Source organism: Mustelus asterias, chromosome 5 (assembly GCF_964213995.1).
Source record: "Mustelus asterias chromosome 5, sMusAst1.hap1.1, whole genome shotgun sequence".
Classification (NCBI taxonomy): Eukaryota; Metazoa; Chordata; class Chondrichthyes; order Carcharhiniformes; family Triakidae; genus Mustelus; species Mustelus asterias.
In genome coordinates this window covers 11,873,236-11,888,969 of record NC_135805.1, presented here as the reverse complement: position 1 = coordinate 11,888,969, position 15,734 = coordinate 11,873,236, and the positions used below count along the sequence as shown (strand labels likewise).

Genomic DNA, 15,734 nt, shown 5'->3' with positions numbered 1-15,734 from the left:
CTTTGGCTGCTGCAGCTGGTATTCCCTGATAGCCCATCTTCCCCAACAGTATCCAAAACGGTATACTTGTTAGAGAGGGGGATGACCACAGGAGATTCCTGTACTGCCTGCCTGACCCTTCTGGTGGTCACCCATCTATCTGCCTGCACCTTGGGTGTGACCACGTCTCTAAAGCTCCTATCTATGACACTTTCCGCCACCTTCGTGCTCCTAAGTGCATCCAACTGCTGCTCCAACCTATTCATGCGTTCTGTAAGGAGCTGCAATTGGGTGCACTTCCTGCAGACATCGTCGTCCGAGACGCTGGAAGCGTCCTGGATTCCCCCCACATCTCACAAGTGCAACACTTAACCCCACTGACCAACATTTCGAGCACCAATTAAATTATTTGAAAAAAATTATAAAACTCTTACCTTCACATTTATCTTCTCACAGTGACCTCTTTTTTTTGGTTAGAGGAGGAGGGACGGAGGGAAGCACTAATGTAGTGTTTGGGGCTTCCCACTCCGAGACACCAGATCTTCCACTTCCCACTTGGTAAATGTTGCTGGTCTGACTTCTCCCAGAATGCACCAGTGAAGTCCCTTAGCCGCTTCTACCTTGATCCCTTCAGCCCCAAGAGCTTGTATCTAATTCCTCCTTGAAATCACTCAAGTTTTGGTTTCAACTATTTTCTGTGGTAGTGAATTCAATGGATTCACTACTCTCTGGGTGAAGAAATTTCTCCTCATCTCAGTCCTAAAAGGTTTACCCCTTATCCTCAAACTATAATGCCTAGTTCTGGACTCCCCCCACCATTGGGAACATTCTTTCTGTATCTACACTGCCTAATCCTGTTAGAATTTTATAAGTTTCTATGAGATCCCCTCTCACTCTTTTAAATTCCAATGAATATAAGCCCTAACTGACTAATCTTTCCTCATTTGAGAGTCCTGCCATTCTAGGAATCAGTTCCCTCATCCAAATCATTAATAATGTGAACAATTGGCATGCTAGCACTGGCCGCCATCATCAAAAGGCCCATTTGTGCCAAGTCTTTGCTTCCTGTCTACTAAACCGCTTTCTATCCATCTCAACACACTATCCACAATCCCATGCGCTTCAACTTTACATAGTAATCTGCTATATGAGACCTTGTCAAAAGCCTTCTGTAAATAAACTATATCCACTGATTCTCCCTGGTCAACTCCTGTAGTTACAGGATGGCAGCTTCCCTTCTCTAAAGGACATGACCGAATCAGACAAGTTTTTACAACAATCCGGTTGTTTTGTGATCATTGTTACTGACACTAGCTTTTAATTCCAAACTTATTCATTAATTGAATTTAAATTTACCCCAGCAACCAGGGTGGGGATTGAACCCATGGCTTCAGAGCATTAGTCTGGGCCTCAAGATTAGCCTTTTGATTTCTCATTCAATAACATTGCTACTGTTCGATTCCTGGTTGAAATGCTTTACAGACAATAATTTGCCAATTATTTTGAATCTGTGCCCTCTAGTTCTTAATGCTACATGCATGCATCTAGCGTGCATTTAAAAAATAGTACCTTGGCTGAGGCATTGAAGGACTCTAGAATCTATGGAATCCGACCATAGCAATATGTCTGTGCATTCCAGAAAGGAACAGAGATATGGGGAAATGATATCAATGAATCAATACCTAACAATCTTTCAAAGATTCTTTTAGCGTTCATGATTGAGTCAGTGTGCTAACCATCAGTATTCAGTGTTGTGATTTCTAGTGCACTTATGGACAGATACATTATTTCCCAGTGTTTGAGTAGTCTGCTGTATTCAATGTTTAGAAGTGACCGGAAGATTGGATGTGATTTCCTTTGTGCCATTCAAATGAACCTTTGTTTTTCTTGCGCTGTCTCACACATTTTGCTTTCTTGTGCATTTGCACCTTCATGCTTACGCCTGATAGTAAAGGGATTATCTTTGCTCTACAGGATGATCCTGCAGTTGTGATTTTAGCAGAAGAAACACAAGGTCTAGATTGGCTTGATTTGACCAACAAGATTTTGAAGTAAGCCTGTGGTTGAGTAACTTTGCTGCAGAATTATCAAGACAAGATAGACTATCTGAATCCTTTTTCAGTAATAGCTGCAGGTATCCATTAGTGGAGATGCTGGCGTTGGACTGGGGTAAGCACAGTAAGAAGTCTCACAACACCAGGTTAAAGTCCAACAGGTTTATTTGGTAGCACAAGCCACTAGCTTTCAGAGCGCTGCTCCTTCATCAGGTGAGTGGGAGTTCTGTTCACAAACAGGGCATATAAAGACACAAACTCAATTTACAAAATAATGGTTGGAATGCGAGTCTTTACAGGTAATCAAGTCTTACCTGTGCTTAACCCTCTCTCCGCTCACATTGTCTGTACCTTTAAGACTTGATTACCTGTAAAGACTTGCATTCCAACTATTATTTTGTAAATTGAGTTTGTGTCTTTATATGCCCTGTTTGTGAACAGAACTCCCACTCACCTGATGAAGGAGCAGCGCTCCGAAAGCTTGTGGCTTGTGCTACCAAATAAACCTGTTGGACTTTAACCTGGTGTTGTGAGACTTCCTACGGTATCCATTAGTACAGTGCTGTTGGAAGTGTTGTCTTATAGATGAGACATTAAACTGAGGCCCAGACAGCATCTTCCGGTGGATGCAAAAGATTCCATGGCCGTATTTCAAAGAAGAGTAAAGGAATTCTGTGTCCTTGCCAATATTTATCTTCGAGCAACACAACTAGACACTTTATCTGATTATTTATCTTATCATTGTTTATTTGATTCATGCTCTGTGCAAATAGACTACCACATGTCATTGCGACAGTGACCAAACTTCAAAAATACTGACTTGACTGTGAAATGCTTTGGGACATCCTGAGGTTGTGAAAGCTGCTTGTATCAAAAGAAGTTTTCTTTCTTCTAGTTATCACGTAAATTAGATGATTTATGACCAGAATTGACAGTTCCTTTTTTATTTTTAAATTTTATATAGACAACGCAGACTCAGGAAGAATTCAAATTGGAAGATCTAAAGACATTAGAGCCAAGTAAGTATTCCTTGTACCATAAGTAATTGTAAAGGAACTTGTGTCATCCTGCAACTAATAGGAATCAAACTACCTCTATGACCTTCTGACATCTATAGTTAATTTATTATATAATGACACAGACTGTATGTATCTGCAAGTGATCTAGCCCAAGTAAATCCTCAAAGATCTTATCTGGCGATTGCCAGTGTGTATTCCAATTAGAAGAAGCGATTTAACAGGATCATTTTGGATATATTTGATTTGATCATATGGACTTGTCTGGCTGTTTATCCTCCCTCACCCCACCACAAAGCTCTTCGCTTCTCTAACTTTGATCCTCTCCCCTGCCAGCCATGCTGTGTGTCACCAAGGCCCCTCATTTTGGAATTCTTCCCAAAGCCCTTCTGCTTCTCCACCTTCCCAAAAGGTTTTTAGTCAGGATTTTTGGTCCCCTCTCAGTATCGCTGGCTGAACATCAATTTTTTAATTCCTATATCTCTGTCAAATGCTTCAGAATGATTTTCTATATTAATGGCACAAATGGCATTCAGCTTCACTTTGATGGTTCATGGGTCTAAGTTCAACTGAAGAGGGCATTCATTCCTTTCAGAGAAGCAAGTGGTTTTTACTCTACATTCTTCTTCTCATCATAGCATCTACTTGCCTTTGAAATGACTCTGGTCCCCAATCTCTTACCAGAGACCATTTTAGATGTTGACCTCCCTGTCCACCTCTCCTGAACTTGCCTTTTCTCAGTTCATATCCTCACTCAAAAGATATGGTTCAACTTGAAATCAGCTCTAGATTAAACTTCCCTATTCCACTCAGCTTGTATAATTCTATAGGCTACTTTCTCATTAACCTTTAAAGAATGAAATATAACCTTCTGACCTTTCCTCATCGCCCAATCAAATAATGGATGCTGCATTTAGCTCCAGCAGCTCTGGACTTGGGAGTGGTTGGTGTTCAATGTTACCCACTGGAAGATATGGGTAAGTGGATGTTGGATGAGTTCAAGGCTGAACTGTAACTGATTTGCTCTATCCAATTGGTAAAAAAGATGCCTTGGGATCTTTAACTTTATCTGAGAGGGCAGACTAGACCTTGGTTTAATAATTGTCTGAAAGATAATACTTCCTACATTGCAGCACTCCATCAGTACTGCACTGAAGTTCCAGCTTGGATTGCATGCCCAAGGGTTTGGAATGGGATTCGAACCCATAACATTCTGACTCGGAAGCAAGAGTGTCACCACTGAGCCAAGGCTGACACCACCTGAAACAACGTACCAATCATCCCTGCCTCTTCTGAGGATCAGACTCTTTCTTGCAATACTTTGGGTTTCTCCTTGCGATGCCTCATTGCTAATAACATCACCCTGGAATCTATTATCAAATGAGAGTTGCCAGGAGTTCAGGAGTAGATTGCCTGCTTAGCCAGGCATTAGTCTGAATAACTGGAGAGAAGGAGGAGAAAGCTAAACTTAAAAAAGGACGGGGAGGAAATCTGTGGAATCTTTCCTATAATTAGCTTTCCTACAACTTTCTCTGACTACTGAGTGATGTCCCCGATTTCAGATTTTAATTGAAAAGGTCCTCCATGTTTTTGCTCACATAATGAGAGTCAATAAACAGTGCTGACCAACCATATCCTTTCAGATGAGCTTGTTGTGTGTGCAAAAGCGTGGGAGACTGTGACAGGAAACAAAATAACAGGGTAACAGAAATTACACCATACTGATCGAACCATTGGCATTTATATTTCTACATCAGCCCCTTCAATACAATTCGAGGGCTGGCTGTAAAATCCCAGTCTGAAAGATCCTTAAAAATAATTACAGGGACTGCAGATTAAATCCCTGTAATTACAATTCTGCTTTTAATAGTAGACTTTGGTTTTTTTTTCTTTTTTCTTTACAGTTATAAAGAACATTCTTTCTTATAACAAAGATTTTCCTTTTGATGTTCAACCTGTCCCTATAAGGTAAATCATTTAATTTGGATACTTTTCCATTTAAATTATTTCTTTAAAAATACACAAACCATCTTAATAATAGTTGCTTCTATTCTGTTTTTTTGGGCATGCAATTTTCCAGCAGAATATCAGGATTTGTTCGTGCTTCTTCATGCAACAGGGCTCGAGCTTGCTTTTCGTCTGCTTTTTAATACATTTTCTGCTGTGTCGGCTGATTTCCATTCTCTTTCCGTGAATAACTGAGATTGTTCTTCATTTTGCTTCATGGCTGAGTGAATCCTAATTGTACAGTGTAAGGAACCTAGGTTTATCTAATCACTTAGTTTGTGATATTGAATTGCTGTCCCCAATTTAATGTTGTTTGTTGAAGTCAACTAGCCATAGATTCTAAACAGAAGATTACAATCATCTTTTCTTCACCCCAACCCCTTTTTCTCATAGCAACATAACACTGTAAAGTTCTGTATTGTTGATGAAAATAAAGACTCTTTCCAAATTTGCTGCATCATGTTTCTCCGGCTGTATGTTTGAATGATTTGTTTTTATTTAATTTTTTTTATCTTATTAGTGTCACAAGTAGGCTTATATAAGCACTGCAATGACGTTACTGTGAAACTGAGTACACTGAGGGAGAATTTAGCAATGCACCTAACCAGCTCGTCTTTCGGACTGTGGGAGGAACCCGGAGGAAATCCACGCAGACACGGGGTCCCCGGTGCTGTGAGGCAACAGTGCACAGAGGATACTATTCTATCTTGCCCCCCTCTGTAAAGACAGATTTCTGTGTGGAGTATGCTTCCATAGATGTTTAATGCCATCTGGTGCTTTAAGAGACTGATTCGTGTGTGAACCTTAAACTGTTCAATTGTGGTCTGCATCACAGCCAAGCTCAGTAATGTCCATGCAAGCATACTTTTCAGCTGGGGCTCCTGGATGGCTAATGGGAGCAAGGAAATGTAGGTGATTTTCCCCTCTGCATGCAGACTAGAGGCATTGAGGTTAATTTGAATATCATTACTATCATGAGGGATCAGCTAACTCAGGATTGAACCTGTCACCCTCTGGCTTGTATTGCTCATTAGGTAAATCCATTGAGTGATGGGAGGGGAGTAATGTTTTTGCATCAATCAGCTTCAGTAACCCAAGTTTAAACAAAGAATCTCACGGTCACCAGCAGCAGTTGTCTCCCACAGAAAGTGTGACTTGGTGCTAGATGGAGAGAGGTTGAATAGCCAATGTTATTCCATCGTTTCTTGCCTAGGGAGTTATTTAATTTTCAGCCTTGACTCAGGCACATGCATAACTAAAAGGAATTTACCATCTGCTCAATCCCACATTTTACATTTAGCATTAATACCTCGCAGTGTTTAAGTTAATTTTGCATTGTAGATGTGAGAGGATAGAAAGCATCACAAGTTTTGTTCTTGTGTGGCAGGAAAATCTTGGCACCTGGAGAAGAGGAGAACTTGGAGTTTGAGGAAGAGGAGGAGGGTGGAGCTGGAGTGGGGTCACCTGATCTTTTCACCACCAGAGTTCCAGGTTGGTTTTCCTGATGGTACTTCCTGTACTTGAAGGGTTATCGCTAAAGACAAAATGATTCATTCTGCAGTGAGTATGTCACACTGCACATTAACCTTGTGTACTGTTGAAATTAATGTCCTTTTGAGGAGAGAGAAGCATTCACAATTATCATAAAATTCCATTTGATTCTCCTCATTTATCTCTCTCATTCACCACCTCACACAAATAGGATTTATCATCTTTGTAGCAGGGGACTATCACTGACAGCCCTTATGCTGTTATTTTAGTTAAGTGATTTCTTGGTGTTGTAATGTTTCATTCTGAACCCTCTGTTCATTCTTCCATCCAAAAACACAGGGTGGTATTTTTCACATTGAGTTCTGGTAAGTGAAGTAATAATTTGGTTGTTGCAGCATTTCAGTGTATTACGGCCGTGATCATGATAGTACACTCCTGTCCTCCCAGACCACGCTCAGTACTAGAGGCACGGAGAACCTTGTTTACAGAGATTCTTCAGAGGTTTTTCATTCCTTGGCCACGTAGGAAAGTCGCAGTGCAAGTTAAAGTGCCCATTCCTCTAGAGGGAGACAGAGGCCCGTTTGCCAGCATTTGCTGTGTCCCGAGTAAGGTTCAGACTGGTGCTGTTTCCTACTAAACACTAGCTCATACAATTTTAGTTTTTTCATTAGAAAATTTCAACAAGTACAACTAATTTCAATCATGTGGTTTGTGTGTTGAGACAAGCAGCTAGTTCTCTCTGCCTTAAAGCAAAATGATAGATCCATAAATGGTGCACATGTCTGGAAATGGGTGAAGCAGTTCGTGATTCTGTCTGCGTTTGTCCCTTTTGCTGTCAAACAGTTCTTTCCCTTTGTCCATTTATCTGTATCTCTCTTGGTTCCTGTCTTTTAATTGCTCTCTCCCTTTCTCTACATCTCTTAGCCACTCTAATTGCCTGTACAAACAAATGGTTCTATTCAAACCAGCCTACTTTGACAGACTTGGGTTTGTGAGATTCTCACTCCTAATGTATATTATCCTAGTTGGATGAGACTCTAATGCTTCGACTTTGCTCCACTCGGGAACATTCCTTAATTACAATTTTTTAAAAAAGATTTGTGAACCTTTGAATTCCCCTTTCACAGAGACCATTTGATTGCTTCTTTGAGATGGCCAGTTAACTGCTGTGGACTTGTATTCACTAATAACTAAATTGAGATTTTAAATATGGCCTAAGTACAGCCTTTCATTATATCAGACCATATCCATCACCTAATTTCAAATATCAATGTACCACCCAGTCGCAGAGAGGAAAGGATAGTGTGTGTCCCACTGCACCACCCAGTCCCAGAGAAACAGGAGCGCTGTGTGTGTGTGTCCCACTGCACCACCCAGTCCCAGAGAAACAGGAGCGCTGTGTGTGTGTCCCACTGTACCACCCAGTCCCAGAGAAACATGAGCTGTGTGTGTGTGTCCCACTGTACCACCCAGTCCCAGAGAAACATGAGCAGAGTGTGTGTGTCCCACTGCACCACCCAGTCCCAGAGAAACACGAGCAGTGCGTGTGTGTCCCACTGTACCACCCAGTCCCAGAGAAACATGAGCAGTGTGTGTGTGTCCCACTGTACCACCCAGTCCCAGAGAAACATGAGCAGTTTGTGTGTGTCCCACTGTACCACCCAGTCCCAGAGAAACATGAGCTGTGTGTGTGTGTCCCACTGCACCACCCAGCCCCAGAGGGACATGAGCAGTTTGTGTGTGTCCCACTGTACCACCCAGACCCAGAGAAACATGAGCAGTTTGTGTGTGTCCCAACTGTACCACCCAGTCCAAAGCTAGGACTTTGTGTCATTCCTTCAACTGAGATGATCGGCAGTGGACTGTTATTCTACTGCACCCTGTGATGATGGATTCCTTATTTTTCCTCATCTACCTTCTTCCTGTGAGGTACAATGCCCACTGACTGAAGAAAATCCAAGATCAAGAAGTGAAAGTATGTGAAAAGAGTGGAAATCTGCATCCCGTCCATCGCATGTGGATGTTAACTTCCCTCTCCGTTTCTCTGCCCATTGCCAATTATGATGTGGAGATACCGGCGTTGGACTCGGGTAAACACAGTAAGAAGTTTCACAACACCAGGTTAAAGTCCAACAGGTTTATTTGGTAGCAAAAGCCACTAGCTTTCGGAGCGCTGCCCCTTTGTCAGGTGAGTGGGAGTTCTGTTCACAAACAGAGCATACAGAGACACAAACTCAATTTACAAAATAATGATTGGAATGATAACAGGACTGTCTGGAGACAATACACATTTCTTTAACCTGTGCTTAACCCTCTCTCCACTCACATTGTCTGTACCTTTAAGACTTGATTACCTGTAAAGACTCGCATTCCAATCATTATTTTGTAAATTGAGTTTGTGTCTTTGTGCCCTGTTTGTGATCAGAACTCCCACTCACCTGACGAAGGGGCAGCGCTCCGAAAGCTAGTGGCTTTTGCTACCAAATAAACCTTTGGACTTTAACCTGGTGTTGTGAAACTCCTTACTGTCATTGCCAATTATCCATTATCCTCGTGTTACTTGCTGCATATATTGGAATTGGCGGTTGTGTTCATCTAATACATTAACATGTGATCCTGTCTTTCATCTGCATGGTTTGCTCATGTCAACTCAACGATTTCTGATCTGCATGTGCTGCGATTTAACCTCAGGAGCTGTCGAAGGTAACACCTCTGCTTTGGATACCTGATTGTGTTTGACTCTTTCTACTGTCAACTTTTTCATCACTTTTAATCCTGAGCCTTGCCTTTTAATTTTTGTTTTTAATTGGAAATCCACCACCAACAATGTCTATTTTTGCCTCTACGATGACCTGACACCGACCCAACTCACTTAATATGCTATTGGAACCCACTTGGTGCTTTTATCATCACCAGATTTAACTATTCCAAAGCCAACCCTCCACCCTTCATATTCTTCAGCTGACCCAAACCTTTGATGCCTGTCTCCTAACTCGCTAAGTCCTATTCACCCCGTTGCTTTGCTGACCGACACTAGCTTCCAGTCCAGCAATTCCTTCGTTTTTAAGATTCTCGTTTTGTTTTCAAATCCTTCCATGGTGGCACTCCCTTTCTTTTAATCTCCTATAGGCCCAGAACTTTCCAAGATATCTGTGCTCATCTAATTCTTACCCTCTTTAATCGTTACTTTGGTGGCTATGCCTTTAGTTGCCAATACCCTAAACTCTGGAAAATCTTCCATCTCCTCCTCCTCCTCTGGTTTTAACGAAGGCTTGGTGAGCTGCAGGTGCAGCTGGCCCCTTGAGCATATAATCATATGGCAATAACCGAGATTTGGCTCAAAAGGACAAGACGATTTCCTAAATATTTGTGAATACAAGATGTTAAGGAAAGATAGGGAAGGAAAGAAAGGAGAATAACAATATTGATCAAGGATAATACTGTTGGGAGGGAAAGGATGTCCTAAAGGATCACGGACAGAATTTATTTGATGAAGAGTTAAGAAGCAATCGAGGAATCATTATACTACGGGGGATATTCTATAGGCCACAAACTAGTAAGACTGAAATAGAGGAACAGATTTGCAGTGAAATTACAGGAGCAGTGCAAGAATTAGAGTGGTTATAATGGGGGACTTTTTGTCTTAATTTGAACCGGGATGTTCAGGAGAACTTTCTGCATCAGTATGTTTGTAATTCCACTAGGAAGGAGGCAATGCGGGATCTGGATCTGGGGAATGAGGTAGGTCAGCTGGGTCAAGTGTCCGTTAGGGAACACTCAGGGAAAAGTAATCAAAGTATTAGAAGGTTTAGGTTAACTGTAATGTTGTTCCCAATGTAGGATGTGGGAGGTCCTGGAGGCTCCTAGCCTCCCGGAGGACCATATCTGTGCTGGGTGTGTTGAGCTGCGGTTCCTAAGGGACCATGTTAGGGAACTGGAATTGCAGCTCGAGGACCTTCGCCGGGTTAGGGATAGTGAGGAGGTCATTGACAGGAGCTATCGGCAGGTGGTCACACCGGGACCACGGGAGGAGGGTAACTGGGTAACAGTGAGGAAGGAGAAAGCTCGGGTGATGGTGAGCACCCCGGTGGATGTGCCCCTTAATAATAAGTACTCCTGTCTGAGTACTACTGGGGTGGACAGCCCACCTGGGGGAAGCAGCGGTGGCAGTGTCTCTGGAGCTGAGCCTGGCCCAGTAGTGCAAAGGGGTAAGGAAAGGAGGGTAGTGCTAATTGGGGACTCTACGGTGAGAGGGTCAGATAGGCGTTTTTGCGGACACAGACGGGACTCTCGGATGGTGGTTTGCCTCCCTGGTGCAGGGGTCCGGGATGTCTCTGGTCGAGTCCCAGAAATCCTGAAGGGGGAGGGAGAGGAGCCCAAGGTCGTGATGCATATAGGTACTGCTGACATCGGTAGGAAGAGGGAAGGGGTCATGAAAAGAGAATATAGGGAGTTGGGTAGACAGCTGAGAAAGAGGAATGCAAAGGTAGTAATCTCGGGATTGCTGCCTGTGCCGCGGGAGAGTGAGAACAGGAATCGGTGGAGAATTAATGCGTGGCTGAGGGACTGGAGCAAGGGACAAGGATTTGGGTACTTGGATCATTGGGACCTCTTTAGGGGCAGGTGTGACCTGTTTAAAAAAGACGGGTGGCACTTGAATCCCAGGGGACCAATATCCTGGCGGGAAGGTTGGCTAAGGCTACTGGTGAGACTTTAAACTAGAAAGGTTGGGGGGAGGGAATCGAAATGAGGGGACTGAGAGCGAGGAGGTTAGCTCGCAAATAGATAAGGAATGTAGACAGGGTAAGAGGGAGGTTAGACGAGTGAGGGAGAAGGGAAGTGCTCAGGCTGAAGGTCTGAGATGTGTCTATTTTAATGCCAGGAGTGTAGTGAATAAAGTGGATGAGCTTGGAGCGTGGATTGCTGCTTCGAATTGTGATGTGGTGGCCATTACGGAGACTTGGATGTCTCAGGGACAGGACTGGGTGCTTCAGGTGCCGGGTTTTAGATGTTTCAGGAAGGACAGGGAGGGAGGCAAGAGAGGGGGGGGGAGTGGCACTGTTGATCAGGGATAGTGTCACGGCTGTAGAGAAGGTGGACGCCGTGGAGGGACTGACTACGGAATCTCTGTGGGCGGAGGTTAGGAACAGGAAGGGGTCGGTAACTTTGCTGGGTGTTTTCTATAGGCCGCCCAATAGTAACAGAGATGTTGAGGAGCAGATGGGGAAACAGATCCTGGAGAGATGTGGGAATAACAGAGTTGTCGTGATGGGAGATTTTAATTTCCCAAACATAGATTGGAATATCCCTAGGGCTAGGGGTTTGGATGGAGAGGAGTTTGTTAGGTGTGTCCAGGAGAGTTTCCTGACACAGTATGTGGATAAGCCTACTAGAGGAGAGGCTGTTCTTGATCTGGTGCTGGCTAATGAACCTGGACAGGTGGAGGATCTCTCGGTGGGTGAGCATCTTGGGGATAGCGATCATAATTCTATCTCCTTCACGATAGCATTGGAAAGAGATAGGGTCAGGCAGGCTAGGAAAGTGTTTCTCTGGAGTAAAGGGAAATACAGTGTCATCAGGGAGGAAATTAGACGGGTAAATTGGAAGGAGGCATTCTTGGGGAAAAGTACCGAAGGAAAGTGGAGGATTTTCAAGGAATGTTTGTCTGGAGCTCTGCATGACAACGTTCCGATGAGACAGGGGGGTGTTGGTAGGGTACGGGAACCGTGGTGCACGAAGGTTGTGATGAACCTGGTAAATAAGAAAAGAGAGGCGTACAGAAGGTTCAGAGAGCTAGGAGGTGTTAAGGATTTAGAGGAGTATACGCGATGTAGGAAGGAGCTTAAGAAGGAAATTAGGAGAGCGAGAAGGGGTCATGAGAAGACCTTGGCGGGTAAGATTAAGGAGAATCCCAAGGCTTTCTACAAATATGTCAAGAGTAAAAGGATGAGATGTGAAGGCATAGGACCCTTAAAAGGTGAAGGGGGAAAAGTTTGTGCGGAACCGTTAGAAATGGCGGAGCTGCTTAATGAATACTTTACCTCGGTATTCACGGTGGAAAGGGATCTGGGTGGTTGTACTGCTGGATTGCGGAGGACAGAAAGGATCGAGCATGTGGACATAAAGAAAGAGGATGTGTTGGAACTATTGAATGGCATCAAGGTTGGTAAGTCGCCGGGACCGGATGGGATGTACCCCAGGTTACTGTGGGAGGCGAGGGAGGAGATTGCGGAGCCTTTGGCGATGATCTTTGCATCGTCGATGGAGACGGGAGAGGTTCCGGAGGATTGGAGGATTGCGGATGTGGTCCCTATATTCAAGAAAGGGAACAGGGACAGCCCGGGAAATTACCGACCGGTGAGTCTAACCTCAGTGGTTGGTAAGTTGATGGAGAGGATCCTGAGAGACAGGATTTATGATCATCTAGAGAAGTTTAGTATGATCAAAAGTAGTCAGCACGGCTTTGTCAGGGGCAGGTCGTGCCTTACGAGCCTGGTTGAGTTCTTTGAAAATGTGACCAAGCACATTGACGAAGGAAGAGCGGTGGATGTGGCCTATATGGACTTCAGCAAAGCGTTCGATAAGGTCCCCCATGCAAGACTTCTTGAGAAAGTGAGAGGACATGGGATCCAAGGGGCTGTTGCCTTGTGGATCCAGAACTGGCTTGCCTGCAGAAGGCAGAGAGTGGCTGTGGAGGGGTCTTTCTCTGCATGGAGGTCAGTGACCAGTGGAGTGCCCCAGGGATCTGTTCTGGGACCCTTGCTGTTTGTCATTTTCATAAATGACCTGGATGAGGAAGTGGAGGGATGGGTTGGTAAGTTTGCTGACGACACCAAGGTAGGTGGTGTTGTGGATAGTTTGGAGGGATGTCAGAAGTTGCAGCGAGACATAGATAGAATGCAAGACTGGGCGGAGAAGTGGCAGATGGACTTCAACCCGGATAAGTGTGTAGTGATCCATTTTGGCAGATCCAATGGGATGGAGCAGCAGTATAAAATGAAGGGTACCATTCTTAGCAGTGTAGAGGATCAGAAGGACCTTGGGGTCCGGGTCCATAGGACTCTTAAATCGGCCTCGCAGGTGGAGGATGCGGTCAAGAAGGCGTATGGCGTACTAGCCTTCATTAATCGAGGGATTGAGTTTAGGAGTCGGGAGATAATGCTGCAGCTTTATAGGACCCTGGTTAGACCCCACTTGGAGTACTGCGCGCAGTTCTGGTCACCTCATTACAGGAAAGATGTTGAAGCCATTGAAAGGGTGCAGAGGAGATTTACAAGGATGTTGCCTGGATTGGGGGGCATGCCTTATGAGGATAGGTTGAGGGAGCTTGGTCTCTTCTCCCTGGAGAGACGAAGGATGAGAGGTGACCTGATAGAGGTTTACAAGATGTTGAGGGGTCTGGATAGGGTGGACTCTCAGAGGCTATTTCCAAGGGCTGAAATGGTTGCTACGAGAGGACACAGGTTTAAGGTGCTGGGGGGTAGGTACAGGGGGGATGTCAGGGGTAAGTTTTTCACTCAGAGGGTGGTGGGTGAGTGGAATCGGCTGACGTCGGTGGTGGTGGAGGCAAACTCGTTGGGGTCTTTTAAGAGACTTCTGGATGAGTACATGGGATTTAATGGGATTGAGGGCTATAGATAGGCCTAGAGGTGGGGATGTGATCGGCGCAACTTGTGGGCCGAAGGGCCTGTTTGTGCTGTGACTTTCTATGTTCTATGTTCTATGTAAGAAAGGAGCAATCGAGTAAAAGATTGGGGAGTGCCAATTTGGGGGAGATGGTGACATAGTGGTATTGTCACTGGACTAGTAAACCAGGACCCAGGGTAATTCTGAGGACCTGGCTTTGAATCCCACCATGGCAGATAGTTAAATTTGAATTCAGTTTTAAAGAATGGAGTTAAAAGTCTATGGTGACTATAAAATGATTGTCAATTAAACCCATCTCGTTCATTCATGTCCTTTATGGAAAGAAATCTGCCATCTTTACCTGATCTGACCGACATGTGACTCCAGAACCACAGCAATGTGATTGAGTCTTAAAAATGATTAGCAAGCCACTCTGTTCAAGGGCAATTAGGGATGGGCAACAAATACTGGCCCAGCCAGTGATACCCACATCCCAGGAATGATTAGGCGCAGCATGGGTTCATGAAGGGCAGGGTCATGTTTGACTAATTTGCTGGAATTCTTTGAGAACATTACATGTGCAGTGGACAATGGGGAACCTGTGGATGTGCTGTATCTGGATTTCCAGAAGGCATTTGACAAGATGCCGCACCAAAGACTGCTACATAAGATTACAGTGTTACAGGTAATGTATAGAGGATTGGTTAACTAACAGAAAACAAAGAGTGGGGGTAAATGGGTGTTTTTCTGGTTGGCGATCAGTGATTAGTGGTGTGCCTCAGGGATCAGTGTTGGGGCCACAATTGTTTACGATTTACATAGATGATTTGAAGTTGGGGACCAAGTGTAGTGTGTCAAAATTCGCAGATTACACTAAGATGGGTGGAAGAGCAAAGTGTGCAGAGGATGCTGAAAGTCTGCAATGGGATATAGATCATCTAAGTGAGTGGGCGAGGGTCTGGCAGATGGAGTACAATGTTGGTAAATGTGAGGTCATCCATTTTGGTAGGAATAACAGCAAAATGGACTATTATTTAAATGGTAAAAAATTGCAGAATGCTGCTGTGCGGAGGGACCTGGGTGTCCTTGTGCAGGAATCTCAAGGAGTTGGTTTGCAGGTGCAGCAGGTAATTAAGAAGGCAAATGGAATTTTGTCCTTCATTGCGAGAGGGATGGAGTTTAAAAACAGCAAGATTATGTTGCAGCTGTATAAGGTGCTGGTGAGGCCACACCTGGAGTACTGTGTACAGTTTTGGTCTCACTTGAGAAAGGATATACTGGCACTGGAGGGGGTGAAGAGGAGATTCACTAGGTTGATTCCGGAGCTGAGAGGGTTGGCTTATGAGGAGAGACTGAGTAGACTGGGGCTATACTCATTGGAATTCAGAAGAATGAGGGGAGATCTTATAGAAACATATAAGATTATGAAGGGAATAGATAAGACAGAAGCAGGGAAGTTGTTTCCACTGGTGGGTGAAACTAGAACTAGGGGGCATAGCCTCAAAATAAGGGGAAGCAGATTTAGGACTGAGTTGAGGAGGAACTTCTTCACACAAAGGGT

At 44.2% G+C, this 15,734-nt stretch overlaps 1 protein-coding gene across 4 annotated transcripts in view; it reads left to right on the top strand.

Moving 5' to 3' along the window:
- The window catches only part of aida (axin interactor, dorsalization associated), an 82,533-nt gene that overhangs the window by 39,770 nt on the left and 27,029 nt on the right, over positions 1–15,734 (top strand). Inside the window, exons 4-7 of one of the 4 annotated variants that reach the window (XM_078212176.1) lie at positions 2,998–3,052; positions 4,954–5,017; positions 6,444–6,547; positions 9,239–9,250. In XM_078212176.1, the coding sequence (XP_078068302.1) occupies positions 2,998–3,052; positions 4,954–5,017; positions 6,444–6,547; positions 9,239–9,250 (235 nt within the window). Of the gene's footprint in view, positions 1–2,997; positions 3,053–4,953; positions 5,018–6,443; positions 6,564–9,238; positions 9,251–15,734 lie in introns of all 4 variants that reach the window. The other 3 variants (XM_078212177.1, XM_078212178.1, XM_078212179.1) reach the window with 3 other exon arrangements.